Source organism: Spermophilus citellus, assembly GCF_964194105.1.
Source record: "Spermophilus citellus genome assembly, chromosome: 3".
NCBI classification, from domain to species: domain Eukaryota; kingdom Metazoa; phylum Chordata; class Mammalia; order Rodentia; family Sciuridae; genus Spermophilus; species Spermophilus citellus.
Genome location: NC_138184.1, coordinates 176,240,724 through 176,262,415, shown reverse-complemented (window position 1 = coordinate 176,262,415; position 21,692 = coordinate 176,240,724). Strand labels below are relative to the sequence as shown.

General features: G+C 34.4%; 1 protein-coding gene across 1 annotated transcript in view; it reads left to right on the top strand.

The window, feature by feature from the left end:
- The window catches only part of COG5 (component of oligomeric golgi complex 5), a 336,390-nt gene that overhangs the window by 226,567 nt on the left and 88,131 nt on the right, over positions 1–21,692 (top strand). The window contains exons 12-14 of the mRNA XM_081282899.1: positions 10,931–11,135; positions 18,060–18,221; positions 20,161–20,260. Of these exons, the coding sequence (XP_081139025.1) occupies positions 10,931–11,135; positions 18,060–18,221; positions 20,161–20,260 (467 nt within the window). The remainder of the gene's footprint in view (positions 1–10,930; positions 11,136–18,059; positions 18,222–20,160; positions 20,261–21,692) is intronic.

The window sequence follows — 21,692 nt, the reverse complement described above, 5'->3', positions numbered from 1 at the left end:
CTGGACTGTAAAAGAAACCATAGAAACACAGAAAGTCAGAAACTTCCAACATGATGTAAGAATATGTTAGAAATTTTCTAGCTTGACTGTAGTGGTAGCTGCTGATGGGAGGGGGAGCAGAGGCAGAGTGAGAAGACAGAGTGGCCGCAGATAAAGAAATTTAAAAAATAAAATAAAATTGTGTTGGAGAGACCTGTGGATTAGAGAGGAAGGCTGAAGTTAATGGACAGAGTGATGGGGTAACAGTATAATGAAGACAAACCAAAAATAATTCACCCTATATCGGATGGTTCAAATACTTAAGTGGGAACCAGGATTACTGGCAGAAAGCAGTCACAGGAGGAAAATGCTCCTGGATACAGAAACCAGTGGCCACCTGGTGCTGGAATCAGGTATAAGGGGTGTGCAGCAGTGAGCAGAGCTAGGAGATAGTGAATTCATCAAGGAAATTATCAGTAGTTGTCTATTATAATCCCATAGTGTTCCTGAATCGGTGACTGAAAGAGGCATAAAGAAAATTGTAACTGGACCATATAGGCTATGGATACAAAGGAGAGAAAGCTCCCTTTGTTGCTGGCCCCCATAAGAGCTGTTGGGATGACACCTATAGCAGCTACACAAGACCATCCACACTCCAAGGCTGATATCAGGTAATTCATATTTATAGCAGTAAAGGTGAAACCTGTGGAGGTTTATTCCCTAGGCTCTAAATGTGGATTTTACCTGAGGTCCTAGAGATCCGGATGTCCTGCAGAGACTGGCCTTTCCTTAGCAATAAGGGGTGTGTATCGAATCTCACCTACTGACAGACTTCTAAAGTTCAGCCAAGACTAAAGCCCAATTGCTGGAACTCCCAATCTAGAACTATAGAAATACATAATTTGTTAGCACTCCACAGTCTATCCCACCCTATACTAGGAGAGTAAATACTGAGATCTACTACAATCAACTTTGCCTCCTAGCCACAATGGCTAACAGCTGAGGGATACAACCCTTGACTCAATGGTTACAAAGCCAATTATAAATATAAAGAATGAAATCCCCTCCCTACCAACAGTCTTGACCACCTTTGTGGAAATAAGTCTTTATTTCTCATTAAGATTCTTTCTCGTTTTTCTTATCTTTTTTCCCATTTTTGCCATATTCCCATTTTTTAATGTATTTTTTAAATTTTTAACTTAAAATTTTTTCAAATATCATTTCACTATATTTTGTAATTTTTAAATTCTTTTCATTTTACAAGATTTTTGGTGTGTATGTGGGTGTGTATGTTCTCATCATGCGGATAAGTTTGAAAATGTGTTTATTTTTATGTATGTAATGTATATATTCATATGATTTAACTTTTACTTTAACAACTATCTTCTGCACCTGTTTATTATTTTGCCTTGGTTTGACATAGGTGGGGTATAATTATACATGGGTTTGTATTCTAATTTTTTGCTTATGAAACTATGATTGAATTAATATTAAAATTTCACATCATAAAATTTTGAAAATATACACAATAAAAATTGGTATGCATTAATTCAGGAAAAACCACAGAAAACTATAAAAATGATGGAATTTCTTAACATGATAAAGGACATTGAAAACTCCCTAGAGTAAACAGAAATGTTTAAATCCCTTTCAGAGCAGAATGATAACAAGGTAGTCCACTTTCATTGCCCCTGTTTCTCTCTGTCTGGAGGTGCTTACCATTGCACTAACAAAAGAAAATGAAATGAAACTCACTATTTGTAGACAAGATAATACTATTTATAGAAAGTCTCAAAAAATCTACAAATATTTTCTTAGATTAATAGTTTAGCAAATATCCTGAACATAAAAATAACTAGTTAGCATAGTTTATTTCAACAGCATTTCACTGATGCTTGATAAGTCTGATTTTATGAAAAATTTATTTTTCTTCTTCACATCTTTTTCTCCTCCCAAGGACCCCTTAGACTCTCTTCCATCTTTTGCTCTTTCTTTGTTTTGGGTCAACAGACCACACACAAATCCAGATGCTACCCCTATGAGATTCCAAGTAACCCAGACTTCTAAATGTTGAAGTGGTTTCTATAATATATTAGGGTTCTCTAGAGGAACAGAATCAACAGGAAGTATGATTATAAAAAGGGGATTAGAATGGCTTGCATAACCAGAAGCTACATAGTTGACAATGGCCATGTTTAGGCTGGAAAGCTGGAGAAACCAGTAGCTGCACAGTCCAAGATACTGATGCTTCAGAACAAGAGGGATCAATGATGCTACCCCAGTCTGAAACTGAAGGCTTCTTGAGAAACACCCTGGAGTGAAGGAGCAAGAGTCTGATATCCTCAGGCAAACGAAGCAATAATCAAGAACCTTTGAGAAGTTTCTTTATAAAATCAGTACACTGATATTTTCTTTTGGAATGAACATTTTATTCCCTGCTTTGGTGAAAATTCTTGGGTTTGATGAGAAGATACAGCCAGAAAGACCAGGTTTCTGTAGTTCTTTGTTTGCCTGTTTCTTCATGTTTTCAGAGGTCTTTGGGAAACAGGCAAACAAAGCCTCCCTGCAAAAACTCACAATCCCCCAATAAATGAGCCCACAGGTATGGAAGTGGGTGAAATTACAAAGAAGGGTTATAAAAAAATGATTATTAAAATGTCAGTGAACTAAAAATAGATCTAATTAAGAATGAATTAAGACAGCAAATGCAGGAGATGAAAGACCATTTTAATAGAGAAATAGCTATTGAAAAAAATCATAACTCTAAGAAATGAAAAACAGTGACTCAAATTAAAAATTCATTTGAAACCATCACCAACAGATTTGATTGCATAGAAATCTTCACCTTGAAGATATATGATCTTAAATACTCAGTTTGTAATAAAGGGGGAAAAAAACACCATGATCAAAATATAGAAGAATGCATTAAGAGAATAAACCTGAGAGTCATCAGGATATACAGGCTAAAGGCATCAAGAACATTTTCAGTGAGATAGTAACAGAAAACTTTTCCATATCAGAAATCAAATAGACATTAGCATACAGAATGCATACAGGATCCTAAGAAGACAAGATCAGAAGAGAAACTTTCCAAGACACTTCATAATTAAAATACCTAACATAGAAAATAAGGACAGAATATTTCAAAAGGTGAGACAAAAATGTCAGTTCACGTTTAGAGGCAAACCCAGAAGACTCACCACAGACTTCTCAGCTCAGGCTCTAAAGTCAAGAAGGGCCTGGAAGAGATATTACAAGCTCTACAAAGAAAAGAATTGCTAGCTAAGATAGCTATATCCAGCAAAGGTCTCTTTCAAAATCAGGGAGGAAATAAAAACTTTCCATGACAAGGATAGAAATCATGACCTCCAAACCAGCACTGCAAAGAATACTCAAAGATAAATTGTACATAGAGGAACCAAAACAAACCCCAAAGCTACCCAATAAATGAGGATCACTAGAAGTGAAACCAACCAAGTGACAATCAAGACAGACTTAATACAGGGAACAAATCAAAATGTCAGGAAACTGCAAACATATATCCATAATAATAATGAATGTAAATGATCTCAACTGCCCAATTAAAAAATACAGGTTAGCAGAAAGCAACAGAAAGTAAGATCCAACGACATACTGTTTGCAAGAGACTCGTTTCATAGGCAAAGAGATCCAAGCTGATGAGGAAAAATCTTTCATGTCAATTGAGTCTTAAACAGGAATAGCTGTTCTCATATCTGACAAAACAGATTTCATGTAAAAATTAATCAGAATAGACAAATAAGGGAATAATTTAGTAAAAAAGATATAGCGGTAGTGAATATATATGCCCAAAATGTCAGTGCAACTAATTACATTAAAAAATACTTCTTGGGGCTGGGGATGTGGCTCAAGTGGTAGCTCGCTCACCTGGCATGCGTGCGGCCCGGGTTCAATCCTCAGCACCACATACAAACAAAGCTGTTGTGTCCGCCGAAAACTAAAAAATAAATATTAAAAATTCTCTCTCTCTCTCTCTCTCTCTCTCTCTCTCTCTCTCTTTAAAAAAATACTTCTTGACATTGAATTCCAAATTGACACTAAATACAATAAAATGGAGTTATTTGAATACACTTTTTATCACCAATAGACAGGCCATCCAAATATGACATCAATAAGGATATTGGGGTGCATTGGTGCACATCCGGAATCCTAGTTACTCTGGAGTCTGAAGCAGAATGATTGGAAGTTCAAGGCCAGCCTCAGCAACTTAGTGGGCCCTAAACAATGTAGCAAGACCATGTCTCAGAATTTTAAAAGAGCTGGAGATGTAGCTCAGTGATAAATCGCCCCAAGTTTAATCCCCAGTGCCAAAAAAAGCTTAAATATGTAAATCAAATGGACGTTGTGTACATATATGGAATATTTTATTCCAAAACAGCTGAATTTACCCTTTTTTCAGCAGCTCATGGAACTTTTTCCAAAATATATTGGTAACAACATGCTAGCAAATACAAAAACATATAAACCCATGCATCTATCAATTTGAAATAGAATGAAATAGAAATCAACAGCAAAATAATAATCACAACCACATAAATAAATGGAGATGGAATAATACTCTTCCAAAATCAGTAAAGACAGGAAACAAAGATTAAAGCCAAAATCAATGAAATGGAAAATAAAAAAATAACACACGGCATCAATGTTGGTTCTTTGAAAAGATAAATAATGTTGGTTCTTTGAAAAGATAACTAAGGATTGATAACAAAGAGAGAGAAAAAGGCCCAAATAAAATTAAAGATGAAAAAGGAAATATCCCACAGACATTTCTGAAATCCACAGGATCATTAGAAACTATGTTGAAAATTTATATTCCAGTAAACTGGAAAATACAGAAGACATTGACAAATTCCTAGTTAACATGTGGCCTGACCAAATTGAACCAGGAAGATAAAGAAAACCCAAAAAGATCATTATCAAGTAATGAAATTGAAATAGCAATTAAAAGCCTTCCAACAAAGAAAAAACCTAAGACTGGATAGATTCTCAGTAGAGTTTTACCAGACCTTTGTAGAAGAACTAACATAATCTTTCTCAAATTATTCCATGGAACTGAAGGGGATGGGACACTTCCAAAATAAATTCTATGAAGCCATATAACCCTAATACCAAAACCAAACAAGGACACATCAAGGAAATAAAACTACAAACCAATATCACTGATGAACATGGATGCAAAAATTCTTTAATAAATTTTGGCTAGTTATATTCAGAAGCACATTAAAGGGGTTGTGTTTATGGTGGAACACTTACTTAGCACATATGATCCACTGGGTTTGATCCTCAGCACCACATGAAAAATAAACAAAATAAAGATATTGTGTCCATCTATAACTAAAGAAATTTTTTAAAAATACATCAAGAAGGGGCTGGGGATGTGGCTCAAGCAGTAGCGCGCTCGCCTGGCATGCGTGCGACCCGGGTTCGATCCTCAGCACCACATACCAACAAAGATGTTGTGTCCGCTGAGAACTAAAAAATAAATATTAAAAATTCTCTCTCTCTCCTCTCTCACTCTCTCTTTCAAAAAAAATACATCAAGAAGATAATACATCATGATGAATCCCAAGAATGTAAAATTTGTTCAACATATGCAAATCAATAAATGTAATTCATTACTTAAATAGAATTAAGGATAGGAATCATTTGGTGATCTCAATAGATGCAGAAAAAGGCCTTTGATAAAATCCAGCAAAAAAAAAAATAAAGAAGGGGAGAAGATTGGATATCATAAATATATAGGGAAGGTCAGTGGAATAAAAAAAAGATTGAGAGGGAGGTATGAGGGATGGGAAAGAGGAGGAAATAATTTAATGAATTCAGCAAAATTGCATAATATGCATATATAAATATACCACAGAAAATATCACCTTTATGTATATGTAGAAAATGCCAATCAAAAATAAATCAACGCATGAAAGGAATGTCAATAGAGTAGAGTGAAGGAAATATGGGGATGAAGTAGGGCGGGGAAGGGGGATTGGAATCAAATCCCATGCACTATGATTTTGTCAATATGAACTCATCTACTACATACAATGATAGTGCTCTAGAAAACAAAATAAAACTAAGGATGTATTAGAGTGGCTAAGTGCCTCTGGGTTTGACTCATAGTACCCATCCCCCAAATTAGAACTTTTTAAGACATGAAATATTTTATGCTAAAACTGATTACCTTTTAAAAAAGATTGTGATAATTAAGAGTCCAATCTCCTTAAGAATAAGGAGGACATGCAGTTGAACAATTATGAGTATACAGACTTATTTTTAAAAGTTAGAATGGTTCTAGTATTTTTGTTAGCTTTTTCGCTGCTGTGACCAAAAGATCTGACAAGACCAACTTTAGAAGAGGAAAAGTTTGAGGGCTCACAGTTTAGAGGTCTCAATCCTTAGACAGCTGGTTCCATTCCTTGGGGCTCTATTTGAGGCTGAACCTCATGACAGATGGGTGTGGTGGAGGGAAGCAGTTCACATGATCAGGAAGCAGAGAGAGCCTAAACTCAGCTCAAGAAATGTATAAAGGTACACCCTCAATGACCCACCTCTTCCAGCCACACGCAGGAGCCTACAGTTACTACTCAGTTAATCCCAGTCAGGAGATTAATTCACTGATTGGATTAAGGCTGCCATGACCCCAAGACATTTTACCTCTGAATGTTCTTGCACTGTCTCACACATGAACTTTGGGGTCGGGGGGAATACCTAGAATCTAAACCATAAGAGCAAGTTACATGATACATTTCTTAAAACTTAATTACAACCTAAACACATGCACACTTTTAGGAGAATAACCTCACACCCTCATTTGGAGTACCATTAGTATTTTCATCCCTGCAATTGAAGTCTTTTAATTCAGTGATAATGAGCTTGTAAGGCACCATCCTAAGTATTCTGTAGAATATGTGGAAGAGAACTTGCAGTTTGAAGTACTAAAAGTTTATATAACTATAGGAGAGTAAGGAAGTGTACACTTATTTAGCAGGATGCACTTTATTATGTTATTTTCTAATTAAAATTCTTCACTGACTCCCCATTACTCTTTTAAAAAGATCATTTGAGTATCATTGACCTAATTGAATTAGCAACATCAATATCTAGACACAGCATATTACCTCTACTTCAAAAGTGAAAAGGGCAAGAAGAAACCTCTTGCCATAGATCTGTGGATTCCTTATTCTTTGCTGTTTTATAGGCTACATAACCATTATGCATGCCATGGACAAATATCTTTAAGGTCCATCAACTATCCTCCTACATACTGATTTTATTTCACAGATAAATGACAGCTATTCTTCCCACCTCTTCTCGCCATTATTCCTGTTCAAAATGGCAAATTGAACAAGACAATAATTCTATAGAACTTTGCAACAAAGCAATTAGCTGATAACAAAAGAAAGAATGGGGGAAAAAAACTATAGAAATGTATCAGCATTTGGTTTGGAGAGAAAGCATAACATATATTAATGAATTGATAAAGTTATTTCAGGTATTTTCTTGAGGAAGATAAAGTGAACACAAACTAATAACTTCTTAACTGCATTCAGTGTTAGAAAGAAAATAAACTTAGGTACTAAAATAGAGGAGGTAATGAAAGAGAAACAGAACACATGGATTCATGTCTCTGTGGAATTAGCTCAAGGTTTAAGATGGGCCTGAACCCATGAATTTTTGAAACTACAGGAGTTCTCAATTGCAATGAATTAAAGAAGATAGAGGAAAGGAAATCATCTCAGGGCAGACTTTCTTAATCAGAGGTTGTTTTTCACCAGACCTATTACTTAGGAACAAAATTTTAATAGTAATTACACTGATATTAATATGAGTTTCATCTTCTTGTTAGTACTTGTATTTAATCACTAGTAAATAATAAAAATTGCAATAGTTTATAAGGATGGAATCTGAATAATAAATTCCCAAGAAATTGGTAATAGATAACCTATCATTTTCTGTCTATAATTTATGTGGTATTAAGATAAATGGCTGGGCATGGTGGCATATACCTGTAATTTCAGCAATTCAGAAGGCTGAGACAGGAGGATTGCAAATGTGAGGCCAGCCCCCAACAATTTAGCAAGACCCTGATTTAAAATAAAAAATAAAAAGGACTGGTCTTGTGGCTAGAGTACCCCTGGATTTAATCCTTAGTACTGAAAGGAGATAGGGGAAGGGAGAGAAGTGAACACAGTGTCCAATTTAAAAAAAAGTTATCATTCAATAAATGTTTACTTTATTTCTACTATTCCAGGTGTTGTGCTAGATAACAAATTGTAGATTGAAGAAAACAAGCATTGTCTTTGTCTTCATGGACTTTGTAGGCAAGGAGGAAATACAACATACTTTAAATGAATATGGTCAGAAATGGTAGTTAATGCAAAGATGGCAGAGAACAGATTATTACAAGAGAATAACTAAGGAATATTATTTATTTTGGGGAGTTCAGGACTGTAAAGGATTTGAGATTTTTATCTGACTTTAAAAGTCTAATCTGCCATGGGTTTACTAAATGTTGTCAGAAGGCAAGAGTTTCCTGGGTTAGGGAAAAACAACTTCATTATTCACAGTACAGCATACATCATGAGCATTAGCTTATTGTTTTGTTGCTTTCCCATGCCTCCAAATGTTATGGAAAAACATGATATGGACTCACAGGGATGGTATGTGTCTTGTGAGGTTGCATTGCTTGTAAAGAACCTTGAGCTTGGAGAAACTACCCCTTTTGTACTGAGTAGTAAGCAAGCCAGCTTGCAGTCTACAGGAAGATATTACCTTATTTCTCAAGATTTCTTGCTGCAAATAATAGAGTCACAATGGACTTGCTTTATGGGCATGCCATGCAAGAACATATTCAGGGACCACGTCCCTGCTTCTGCTTCTGTTCACGTCTTCTGCTTCTTCAGCGGAAAAGGAAGGCCAAAGAAGTTATCTCTAAGATAATTTCTTTTTTATATAATTTCAATAGGATAAAATTGGCATACAATAAACTGCATATAAAGTGTACAGTTTGATAAGCTTTGCCATGTATATAGCTCATCAAACCATCAAAACAGACCAGATCAATGAATATATCCACATTCTGCCCAATTTTTTTTTGTCTCCCTTTGTAATTCCTGCCCCCATCTCTGCGTCTCCCTCTACCTCCCCAGGCAAACATTCATCTGCTTTTCTTCATTGTGTATTTTTATCTCCTAGAATTCTGTACAAACTGAATGATACAGCTTATATTATATATGTTATTTGTCTATACTCTTACATGCACTTGTTTTTATTGAGGTTCATCTATATTGTAGTTGTTCTTACTGCTTGATCGTATTCCATTATGTGGTAATGGTACATTGTCTTTATACATTCCTCTGTGGATAACATTAGATTATTTGTGATTCTTTTCTCTTAAAAATTCTTTGAATGTTCATGTATTTGCTTTATGTGGACATATACTGTTACTTCTATTGGATAAATATCTGGGGATGGGATGGTATAACTATATGGTAGGTATATATTTAACATTTGAAGGAAATACCAAACTGTTGCAAAATGATTATACAGTTTGTCCTTTCCACCAAAAGTGTATTCTCTGATATTGTCATTGGATTTTTCTTTGGTCTTTTTAATTTTAGCCATTTGAACAGTTACGCAGTTCTATCCCATTTTAATTTTAATTCGCATTTTCATTTTGGTGAAAGATATTGAGTTGTTTTTTTTTTTTCATGCTCTTATTTGCCAGTCATATACTTTCTTCAATGAAAGTCCCATTTAAAAAATTAGGTTGTCTTATTATTGAGATATGAGAGATATTTATATATTCTAGATACAAATGCTCTGTATACTTGTTATTGAGGAAGTTTAGTAGTTTGTGTCTTTCAAGGAAACATTTCATGAAAGTTTTCTAATTTACTGCCATAGTTCTTCAAAATTTCCTTAATATCCTCTTATTGTCTGCAGAATATATAATGAGGTCACCTCTCTTATGGCTCATATGGTTTACTTTTTTCCTCTCTTCTTAATCCATAAGGCTAGAAGTTTGCCAATGTTACTTATCTTCTTCAGATCCAGTTTTGGGTTTCAGTGTTTTTCTCTTTTATTGAAGTCTATGCAAATATGCAGATATTTATTTTCTTTCTTCTGTTTTTCTTTGGGTTTTTTTGCCCCCCTTTTTTCTAAAATGTTCTTAAAATGGAAGCATAAGTTATTGATTTGAGACATTTCTTCTTTTCAAATGTAAATGCCTATATAAACTATCCCCCAAGTATTCCTTACAACTGTTAGCCTACGGATTTTGCTCTTTTATTATAATTTTAATTCAGTTCAAAATAAATTCTAAGTTATTTATCCCTCTCCCTCCCACCTTCCTTTCCTCCTTCCTATGTCTTATGTCTCAAATATGTGAGAATTTGGGGGTATGTTTTTGTTATTCATTTCTAATCTAACACTATTTTGTTTAAAGAAGGTATACAAGATATACTTTGTTTTAAAGCTTTGTCAATCTCAGCATATATTTCACATATATATAAGAAAATATGTTTTTGATGTTTTGGATGAAGTATTGTATAAATGCATAGTCAGTCAATTGGGTTTTAGTTTTGTTCAATTTTCTGTATCCTGATTTTTTATGTACTTGTTTTATCAGTTATCAAGAGAAGAAATTGAAACCTTCAACTATAATTTGAGTTTGTCTATTTTTAATATAGATTAAGATTCAGCATATATGTTCCATACAACAAATTTAATGCATTATCTGAGAGGAAAGTTACTGTTACTAGCATTATTTTATGAAGTATAATTAAAACATGTCTTTGATTATTTGGTGGTATTGTGCTATTTATAACATCAGCTTCATATTCAAAAGAAATAATTCATTTACCACATTTTATTGTTTTATCATTTATCTAACCCATGCTGTTGTTTTTCTTGGCAGCTTCCATGTTTTTGAAACAAGCCTTCGAAGGAGAATATCCCAAATTATTATGTCTTTATAATGACTTATGGAAGCGTCTTCAACAATACAGTCCAAACATCCAAGGAAATTTTAATGCAAGTGGAACTCCAGACCTTTATGTTGACCTACAACATATGGAAGATGATACACAGGATATATTCATACCAAAAAAGTCAGACTATGAGTATGTTTCTTTAATTTAATCTGTTTGTTGGCATGTAAAGGATTTCTGTTTCTTATTTTTATTAATCAAAAATCGTGCATACACTAAGCTGCTAAATATTTGTAATGATTGATATTTATTAATGTACTTTAACTTAAGACTTTTATCTGAAGAAATCAAACTTCACCCTTAGGTGACCTTTCTAAGGTCAGTTTTAAAATACAATAATAAATAGGATAATTGGAAATTATAAGTGAACGTATGTGGTCATTGTTTTTTGTTTTAAATTTTTATTTGTTTGTTTTTTTATAGTTGTAGATGGACAGCATGCCTTTATTTTATTTGCTTATTTTTGTATGCCGTGCTAAAGATTGAACCCAGTGCCTCACATGTGCTAGGCAAGCCCTCTGCTACTGAGCCCCAGCCCCCCCCATTGTTTATTAATTGATATTTTAATATATCTTAATTATATCAGATTGCATTATTATGAAGAGTTAATGTTTGACCTGAGATCTAGATAATCTGAATAAGTGAATCATGAGATACTTGGAGTAAGATTTTTGCAGGCAGATCAAACTTAGAGGTCTCAAATACACTAAAATGGAGAGGTTTAAGGAAGAGAAAGCAGCCAATACAGCTGAAGCACAGTGAATGAAGAAGAGAAGGGTGTAATACTAGGCCAGAGTAGAAGGGAAATAGGAGATCATGTGGGGCTTTGTAGGCCATGCTAATGAGGTTGGGTTTTATTCCAAAAAGTTACAAATCACTGATTTTAAACAGAGGAATGATATAAACTGATAAGTGGTTTAAAATTAGCATATTGGCTTTTTTGTGGACAAGTAAGGGGGTGGTTAACACACAGGAGGAATAATGTTTCCCATTGAAACTATTTTGTTTTTCCAGAGAAAAGATGACAATGACTTTAAGTGACTTTAAATAGGATGAGCAGATAAGATGGTAAGAATTGATCAGATTGATCCAAGATGGGTTTTAAATCAAGATATAGTTTAGAGGACAAACCAATAGAATTTCCTGTTAGGTTAGATTTGAGAGGAAAGGAGGAATTGAAGATATGACTAGATAAGTTGGTAGAAGACTAGGATTGGAAAACTGGTTGTGTTGAATTTAGGTTTTGTTAGCAATTGCTGAACTGAAAATGCAAATAGTGTTATTGAAAATAATTAAGTATGAGTTAGGGCTAGAAATATGTACTGTCATGCATTGCTTAATGATGAGGCAAGTTCTGAGAACAGAATTATTAGGTGATTTCATTACTATGAAATCATAGAGTGTGCTTACACAAACCTAGATGGCATGAGTAAATCACACCACATGGCCTTTTGATAGTCAAGAAACAACATAAACCCAACATGTGTGTGGCTGCTGGTGATATAACATAGGATACTGTTTTATAGTAAACTTTGTTTTCTTTTTTTAAGTAGAAGAAGTATACTCTAAAATATACATACAATATATATGATAAATATAATCAATACATAACCAGTAATGTAGTCATTTATTATTATTAGTTATACACTGTACATAATTGTATGTGCTGAGCTTTTATAGCACCGGTAGTACAATAGTTTTGTTTATACCAGAATCACTACAGACACATTCCACTGTGACAGTATGATAGCTATGGTGTCACTAGGTAGTAGGAATTTTTCAGCTTCATTATAATTATATGTGACCACTGTCATATATGTGGTACACTGTTAAGCAAAATGTCTTCATGCAGCATGTGGTTATATTGGGGAGTTATAATCATAAGGATCTTTTTTAACATAACTGGAAAAGATTACATAGGGAAGATATATATAAAGAGCAAAGAGAATCCTTGCCTCATAAAGGCACTCCAGCATTTATAGATTGGGCAATGCAATGGCCCCTACAAAGGAGACTGAGAAAAAAAAAAGAGATAGAAGGACATATCAAAGTAGTTTATAACCCCAAAGGGAGTTGGGTAGTCACCTGTGTGATGCTACTGAGAAGCTGAAGAATTTAAAGACTCAGAATAGACCCTTGCTATAGCAAGATTAAGGCCTTTGGAAACCTAAATATGAAATAGTATTATTATTAATAATTAAAAAAGCATTATTAGAATTGATTGTAAGAGAAAGGAAGATGGACATCTAGAATGAGAACACAAAGGGCTCTGCTGAACTAGCCCTCTTTAAAGCTGGTGAAAAGTATAAGAAAGGAACCTAACCACAATAGCAAATAGCATCTATTAAGCAAAAGTCTTAAGAAAATTTGTTAAGAAAGGCTACAGTCCATAATATTTGAACCAAAGACTGTTCCCTCATTTCCCTTTCCAATTCAGTGAGATAAAGCCTACTCTAGACTGCAGCCACCAAGAACATTGGGCTCCCTCTCTTCCCAGCTGCCAGCTGCAGGCTTTCTTCCTAGGAGGAGCAGGACCTCAGTGTTTATTCTCATGCCCTTAACTGCCTGTCACATAGGCTTACTCCAAGCTGAGTATGGTTAAAAAGTAGAAGTCCCTTGTTTTGCCCAGTCCCCATTCAAGGAATGGCTCCCTGCACACATAGTGAGCTGAAAATACAGGGGCCCCATTAACCTATGCCTGGGCCTTTGAAGTTGTGATTTCCTGCCAGTAAATGCACAGTAAGAGCCACCGCTGCTTCCCCCGCCCCCCTTCCATCAAGTGTTCAGTTCCTGGATTGAGAAGGTTTCACTCAAAATTTAGCTTCCACTCTCTGCCTGGTCACCCTCAGAGCTTGGCATAGAGATTTTGCCTGGGGGAGAAGCAGGCAGTAAAACAGCTCCTGATCTTTTCCCAAAGTAACTGTCTATATTTATAACAGCCTGGAAAAGTATAAGCCTAATAGCACTCTCTAAAACCTGGGCAGTTGTAAAAGGCAATGGGGAGGTGATTTGTAGATCTAGTGAAGATACAGACTAGATTATAGATTAGCTAGTCTTCAGGAGAGTTCCAGGGAACAGGACAACTAGGAGTCCTCCTGGAATTAGAATGAATGTCAACTATGACCTTAGAAACTATTCTGTCAAAAGAGCTACAGTTAAATTGTATTCATTTGTAGAGGAGTTTATGCCTACTGCATTGTTGAAAACTTAAGACAATCAATTAGTAGAGTTTAACATGAAGGTGTGTTCAGGAAAAGCAAGGTGAAGTCCCAGGGTGACTTCTCATACCCAAACCTATATCTCACTGAGGAAAAGTATCACAGGCTTAACACTATGGGAAAGAGAATTAAAATAATCCAGCAAGTCACTAAATAAATAAGCAAGTAGCACTAACAAGCCCCAAACCAGGAGATCAGTACCCAGAGTTGCTATAATATATTATCTAAATTGTCCAGTTTCCAATAAAAGATTATGGAACATAAAGAAACATGAAAATTAACCTGCATATGAAAAATAAAACAAAAAACAAAACTCAAGGACACTATCTGTGAGAGCAACTGGATGTTAGATTTAACAGAAAAAGATTTTGAAGTAGCTATTATTAAAGTGTTCAGAACTCAAGGAAAGCATGATTTAAAAATGAGGAATATATGAGGACTACGTTGTATCACATAGAGGCTGCCAGTAAGGAGAAATTATTTTTAAAAAATAATGGAAATTATGGCATTGAAAAGCACAATAACTGAAATAAGAAACTGACCAGAGGAAGTCAACAATAGATTTGAACAGGCAGGAAAAAGAATTAGCTAACTCAAAGCTAGATCAATAGATATTATGCAAACCACAAAAACAGAAAAAGAATGAAAAATAATAATAAACAGAACCTCAACAAAAGTGGGATACCTATAGCGATCTATGTGTAATGAGATTACCACAGGAGAGGAGAGAGAAAGGAGAAAGAAAAATATTCAAATAAATAATGACTGAAATCTTCCAAAATTTAATGAGAAGCAATAACCTACAATGTTCAGAAAGCTCAACAAACTCCAAGTTGGATTAATGAAAAAGATCTACAAACATCAGTGTAAAAATGTCTCTTGATATTAAGGGGTTTGCAAGAATGCTTAATAGGAGCAACTTACTTTTTTTTTTTTGATACTTTCACAGCTTAAGGGCAGATTCAGAGACTATTTTACTAAGAGCTTTGAAATGAAGGTGAATTGGAAAAATCAGGATGCCTATTGAGAGCATCTTTGAGTGGATGGTAAAATTCATAAGACCTATTAGGCTGATGAAAAATCTGGTAGGAAAAAGTCACATATCTCCAATCACAATAAGGTCAAAGAATGTGTTCTTTAGAGTAAAATCTACCCTTATGGGAAAGCAAAGCCTGACTCTTCTCTTTTTGAGTCATCTACTTTTTTTTTCTCTCTCTTTTTTTTTTTTTTTTTTTAAAGAGAGAGTGAGAGAGTAGAGAGAGAGAGAGAGAATTTTTTTAATATTTATTTTTTTTTAGTTCTCAGCGGACACAACATCTTTGTTGGTATGTGGTGCTGAGGATCGAACCCGGGCCGCACGCATGCCAGGCGAGCGCGCCACCGCTTGAGCCACATCCCCAGCCCCCTTTTTTTTTTCTCTTTGATGTCATTTTGTACTATTCACTTGTCATCTACTTGTTCTGCTCCTCTGTTTGGCAGACATGGCCAGGTATGGATTGACCTTTGTCAGGACTTTGCACTTGCTGTTCTCTCATAGAAAGCTCTTCCCCCGAAAAATCTGAGTAACTTGCTACCTCTTTTCCTTTAGGTCTTTGCAGTAAACTTTTCCTTGCCACATCCTATCGAAAATTGAATGGGGGAGTGGGGGGAGAAAACAAATCTATTCTCTGTCTTCCTTGCTTTATTTTTCCTGTAGCACTTATCACTATCATATTCCATATTGAACTCATTAAATTTATTTGTTTTTGTGTCTCTTTCTTGTGTAGAGGTATTCATACTTAATAAAAACTGTGCTCACTGCTATATTTACTGTACCTATTAAATAAAGCTAAATATTATTAAGTAGAGACAATAATATTTGTGGGAAGAAGAGAGAAAAGGTGGGCTATATGAAAAGTTGTCCTCAGACTGGGACACCTTAAAAATAGAACAGTTCAAAATTTGGAAGTTCTTTAGTAAATCTAAAATAAAGATCATTATAAATGTAAACTTTCACATACAAAACAGGTAATTCTTTCAAATACAGAACAGATTTTAGGAAAGTTACCTGTGTTGACATTGTAGTCAACAGGGATTCTGCAGCAGATTTGGAGAACAAGAGTGTTAATACTGTATTCAGGGGTCAGAATTTCTGCAGAATTGGAAAGAGGCTTCTTAAGGACAATAGATAATAGGAGAAGACATTTTTTGTTGTTGTTGTTGGTTGTTCAAAACATTACAAAGCTCTTGACATATCATATTTCATACATTTGATTCAAGTGGGTTGTGTACTCCCATTTTTACCCCAAATACAGATTGCAGAATCACATCGGTTACACATCCACGTTTTTACATAATGCCATATTAATGTCTGTTGTATTCTGCTACCTTTCCTATCCTCTGATGACATGTAATTCAGTAAGAGGAGTGAGTGCCTTGAACAGATTTAGATACTAGCTCAACCCTGCTTCTGAGTGATCTTTGCATCTTTATCTGTTAGAGAAATTATAAAATTTGCACTTCACCTGTCCATTTTTCCACTAGACTATAAAACATTCTTTCATATATTTCTTCCCAGCACTTGTCAAAGTGCCTGGTGCATAGTATTCTCATTAAATATGTGTTGAGTGAAATACTTACTGAATGAGAACGTATTAAGAGATAACTATGGAATTATGATGCAGGAGCCAAGAGCATTCTGACCTCTAGGCCTGTCAGTGGACCAGAGGGTGAGAAAGAGAGAAAGCCAGGTTTCATATACATGAAGAACAGGTCAGATATTGTCACTGTTAACATTTAAGATAAAGAGGAATTTGCCCTTTAAAAAATTTTTTTTGAAGAGCTGTTAGAAGGATCACAAATAGGAGATTTGAAAGTATCTTCAGTTTTCAATGAAAATATAATAGACTTGGATATTGTCAAAGGAAAGCTAACATCCAGTCATTTGGCTGCTAAATGAGAATGTAGAAATTGTTGGAGACTGAAATGTAAGGAGGAAAGAAAAGTGTGTAGTAGATTAATTTTATTTTGTGAAGAATTTTGTAAAACAAATTAGCTTAGAACTGCAGTTGAGGTTATTTGTGTAATCATAGGACTTTCGCAAATACTTTGCAGTTTGTCTTTGTTCTTTTCAGTAACACAAGAAGGGAAAACTGATAATAGTCTAGATATGTACCTTTTCCTCTCAGTGAACTTTATGGAAGATGATGACAGCTGTGAGTGAAAAGGGTTGAGCTAATGAGCAGGTCTCTGGAGGTTTGCGTCTCTTGTGTATGCTTGATACTCTATAAATAGGGTTTGGTAAGTAAAGGCATATTCTTCATTAGAATTAATAGATTCTTAAATATTATTATCTTAGTTTCAAGTGATAGATAATAGTAGGTACTTCTACATATTATATTACATTTATAGCTGGGTCTAATGCATAAATTAAAATACTTATGTGATCCTTAGTAAACATTTAATCACGAAATATATTTATACAATTATGTATTTATTTGTTTGTTTATTTATTAGTATCAAGGATTGAACCCAGAGGTACTTAACCACTAAGCCACATCCCCAGCCCTTTTTACTTAATTTTTTATTCTGAAACAGGGTCTCTCTAAGTTGCTTAGAGCCTCACTAAGTTGCTGACGCTGTCTTTGATTTTGGGATCCTCTAGACCTCAGCCTCCTCGGACACTGGCATGGGCCACCATACCTGGCTATTTATATATATTAAAAAAATATATTTTCTTTCTTTTTGCTAATATAGCTATCTTATAGTAGATATATTTAAAAGGTATTTATTGCCTGATAACACTAGCATTTAGTATTGCAAATTTAAACTAATTTTTTAAAAATTTCATTTTCTACAGTCCAGAAAAGGCTTTGAAAGACTCACTACAACCCTATGAGGCTGCTTATCTCTCAAAATCCTTATCTCGACTCTTTGATCCTATCAACTTGGTTTTTCCTCCGAGTGGGCGTAATCCACCTTCCTCTGATGAACTTGATGGTATCATTAAAACTATAGCAAGGTATGTATTTTTTGTATAATATCCTGCCTTTAGATGCCTGCCACATTTGTTATTGATGTAACATGGCAGTGCATTTTGAATTTACCTCAAATTATTCAAGTAATTAGGTCTATAATTAAGAAGTCCTGCAGTGAATGAGTGTACACATAGTAAGTAGAGATTCCAATTAATGAAATTTATTCTAAAAATAGTCTATTATAATCTGTATCTTGCCAAAGTTGGAAAGTAGACCTAGCTTTTCCTATCATAGTAAATTCCTAATATCTCATAGCAAAGTAAGAATAAAAATAATTTTACAAATTGAGAAACTAAAACATAACAGTTAGTGTTTTTTATCCTAAACCCAGAAGTGCTTCATCGCAAAAACAGGGTTCTAATCCTCATTAGCCTACTTGTGTTTGCTATTTTAAGCTTTCTAAGTGAATGTGACAGCTTTTACAACTCTAAAAAGGGAATGTATCCTAAGTGAGTTGCCACCTGAATGCTGGAAGGCAGTGTAATTATCCCTTAGCCTTTAGATGTGTGCATTTTAAAGTGATCCAGATTAGTTTGCAGTTGAAACTATCAGTTCCTGTCACTGCTGCCAGGTTGTTTTGAGAATAATCCTGTACATTTGAAATGGACATTTTAAGAAGGAAAACTAGTGGCTGGTTATTATTGGACCCAAGTGTAGAACTGTCTCAGTTATTTTAGACTATAAATTTGAAGATGGTGATTCTGAGGAATGGAAGAGTAAAACTAAAAAGCCACAGGTATTATACACATATCATCAGCTGCAAACACACTTATAAAGAGTCTAGATTGCCCAGCATCTTGGTCCTAAACCTCTTTGCTGTTATCTTAACTTGCTGGAGATTTGACTCTGTATTTTTTTTTATTCTAAGGTCTGTTACCTGTTTAACATGCAGGTGATAAAAATACAGTCCTGGATTCAACTTGAGCTCATAAACCTATTTATGTAAACATTAAAGCAGCATCTCTCCTATGCCAGTTACATCTTGACAGTGGTGGTATAATAAAAATATAATCAGGACCTTGAAGAAGCATACTGATGCCAGTGTTTAATACAATTTTAAAGTGAACATTAATAAAATTATGTGTCAGTACTATATGAGAGAGCACTTTTTGTCACACATAATATGCACTAATATTGTTCCAAACTCCTTCTGTTTCTTTAAGAAGATAATCTGGGAAGTATCAACATTCGGTCTACTTCAGAGATAATTGCTTTTTTAGCTTGCTTGTATATGGGTTTTCATGCAGTTTTTAACTTTTAGTATTCTTTTCATGGTCTTTGTAAAAATTTCACTATTTTTGGTTAGTCATGTTAGATGTCAAATTAATTAATTGTTAAAGATGAAAATAAGCACAACAAGGAAATACTTAAAAGAATCCAAGTTTATAAAATTTCTAATTATAGCCATTATGCTTTTGATATGTTTTAAAAGGTGGTCTTTACGAAACAGCATCCATTGATATAATTTCTACAAAAACTGAATATCTTTATGTATCATGTGTAATTTATATTTTTAGACTATGTCCTTCCAAGGTCATCATTTCCATTCAAAAGCTGTCATTTCCTTGCAGATGTCTGTGATATGCAGTGCCTCTAATTGCACTGATCAGTATTTGCAAGAGTGCTGCTTTTAAAATCTGTACACAATTCACTCTGTTAATCACAGACTGAACCCACACATGATGTGCTTTTATTAATGGGAAACTGGTCATTAACAAAGCTATATCTCAAAGCTCTTTTTCCTAATGCTGAATTTAGGCGAGGTGGAGGATAAAACAATGTACCACTTCTTGGAAACAATCAGCAAAATGTATAAAAAGAAACACTGCATTGCGTATTGGGCTTACTAGGCTTATATGTTGTGCTTTACTTTGTTGATGAACATATTTTGCTAATATTAAAAATTGTTTTTGTTTTCTGCAGTGAACTAAATGTTGCTGCTGTTGATGCAAACCTCACATTAGCTGTGGCAAAAAATGTGGCAAAGACCATTCAGTTATATGGTGTAAAATCAGAGCAGCTTGTAAGTAGTTCCCTTTTCTGTAAGCTTTAATGATTTTGTTTAAAAGTACTAATTACGTAATACTTGACTAAACATAACTAACATCGTAAAAAATGAAGTAATCTATTTTTACCAATATATGAGTTGTTTAATTTGGTTCTGTAATAATTTTTAGGATAGCTTGTTGACAAGTTGACTGAAATAATATGCATAAAATGATACTTGGTGGTAACTGTACTTAGAGCCTTCCTACTTGTAGTTCCAACAGAATGCCAAATTTTGTTTGCTATAACACAGTACTGTTTTCTATTAAATTCTTCTTGTTGTCTTGACAAATAATTTAGAGGCATTTTTTAAAAACTTTGTTTATTAAAAACCAGCCATACAAAGAAATGGAAGTTCTTTGTAAGCAATTAGATGACTAATTTTTCTCTCAAACTTTGTTTATAGATGCCTTATAATAATATTCATTGCTTTAAAAAACATGTTTTTTTTGTTATAAATAAAATTCAGTATTATATCTAGAAAAATTTAATCTGGTTACTGAAAATGTCAGGGAAAAATGCCCTTATGAGATGGTTTCACTAGAGGAAAGAATCAGCATATGTATAGGAAATATCTTGCATTTTGGTGGTGGCAGGGGTGGGATAGAGGTTAGGCGGTAGTAATGGCAATATATTTGGTAGAATTATTGCAAAAGACTTTGAAAACAATCAAAATAATCTGAGAACAGTGGCGCATGCCTATAATCCCAACAACTCAGGAGGCTGAGGCAAAGGATTACAAAATTAAAGCCAGCCTCAGGAATTTAGAACTTGCCTTACAATAAAATTAAAAAGGAACGTGTTGTATCTCAGTGGTAGAATACTCCTGAGTTCAGTCCTCAGTACCAAGAAGAAAAGAAGAAAAAAAAATCAAAACACATCAACTAACACACTTGAATTGATATTTTTGCTTAAATAGTCTGTGGCTCTAGGTTGTTTAGGCATATTTAACCTACAGTGATGAAGGTTGATGAAAAATCATTAAGTTTTTCATTTTTTTTAATAGAATTCTTACCCCCCCCCAATTTTACTTTTCAACTTTCATTTTATTATATAAGGAAAGTCTTCATTGAATAAGATTACAAAAACAAACAAACATGTGCTTTATTTATTTATTTAGGTACTGGGGATTGAACCCAGGGATGGCTTGCCTCTGACCTACATCCTTAGCCCTTTTTTTAAAAATTATTTTTTATTTTGAGAGAGGGTTTTGCTAAGTTGCTATGCCTTCACTAAGTTGCTGAGGCTGGCCTCAAACTTGAGATCCTCCTGTCTCAGTCTCAAGTGGCTGGGATGGAGCTGGGTGGCTGGGATTGAGCTAGGAATATGGCTCAGTGGTAGAACACTTGCCTATCATGTATGAGGCCCTGTATTGGGGCCCAGCACTGCAAAAAAGAAAGGATCAAGTG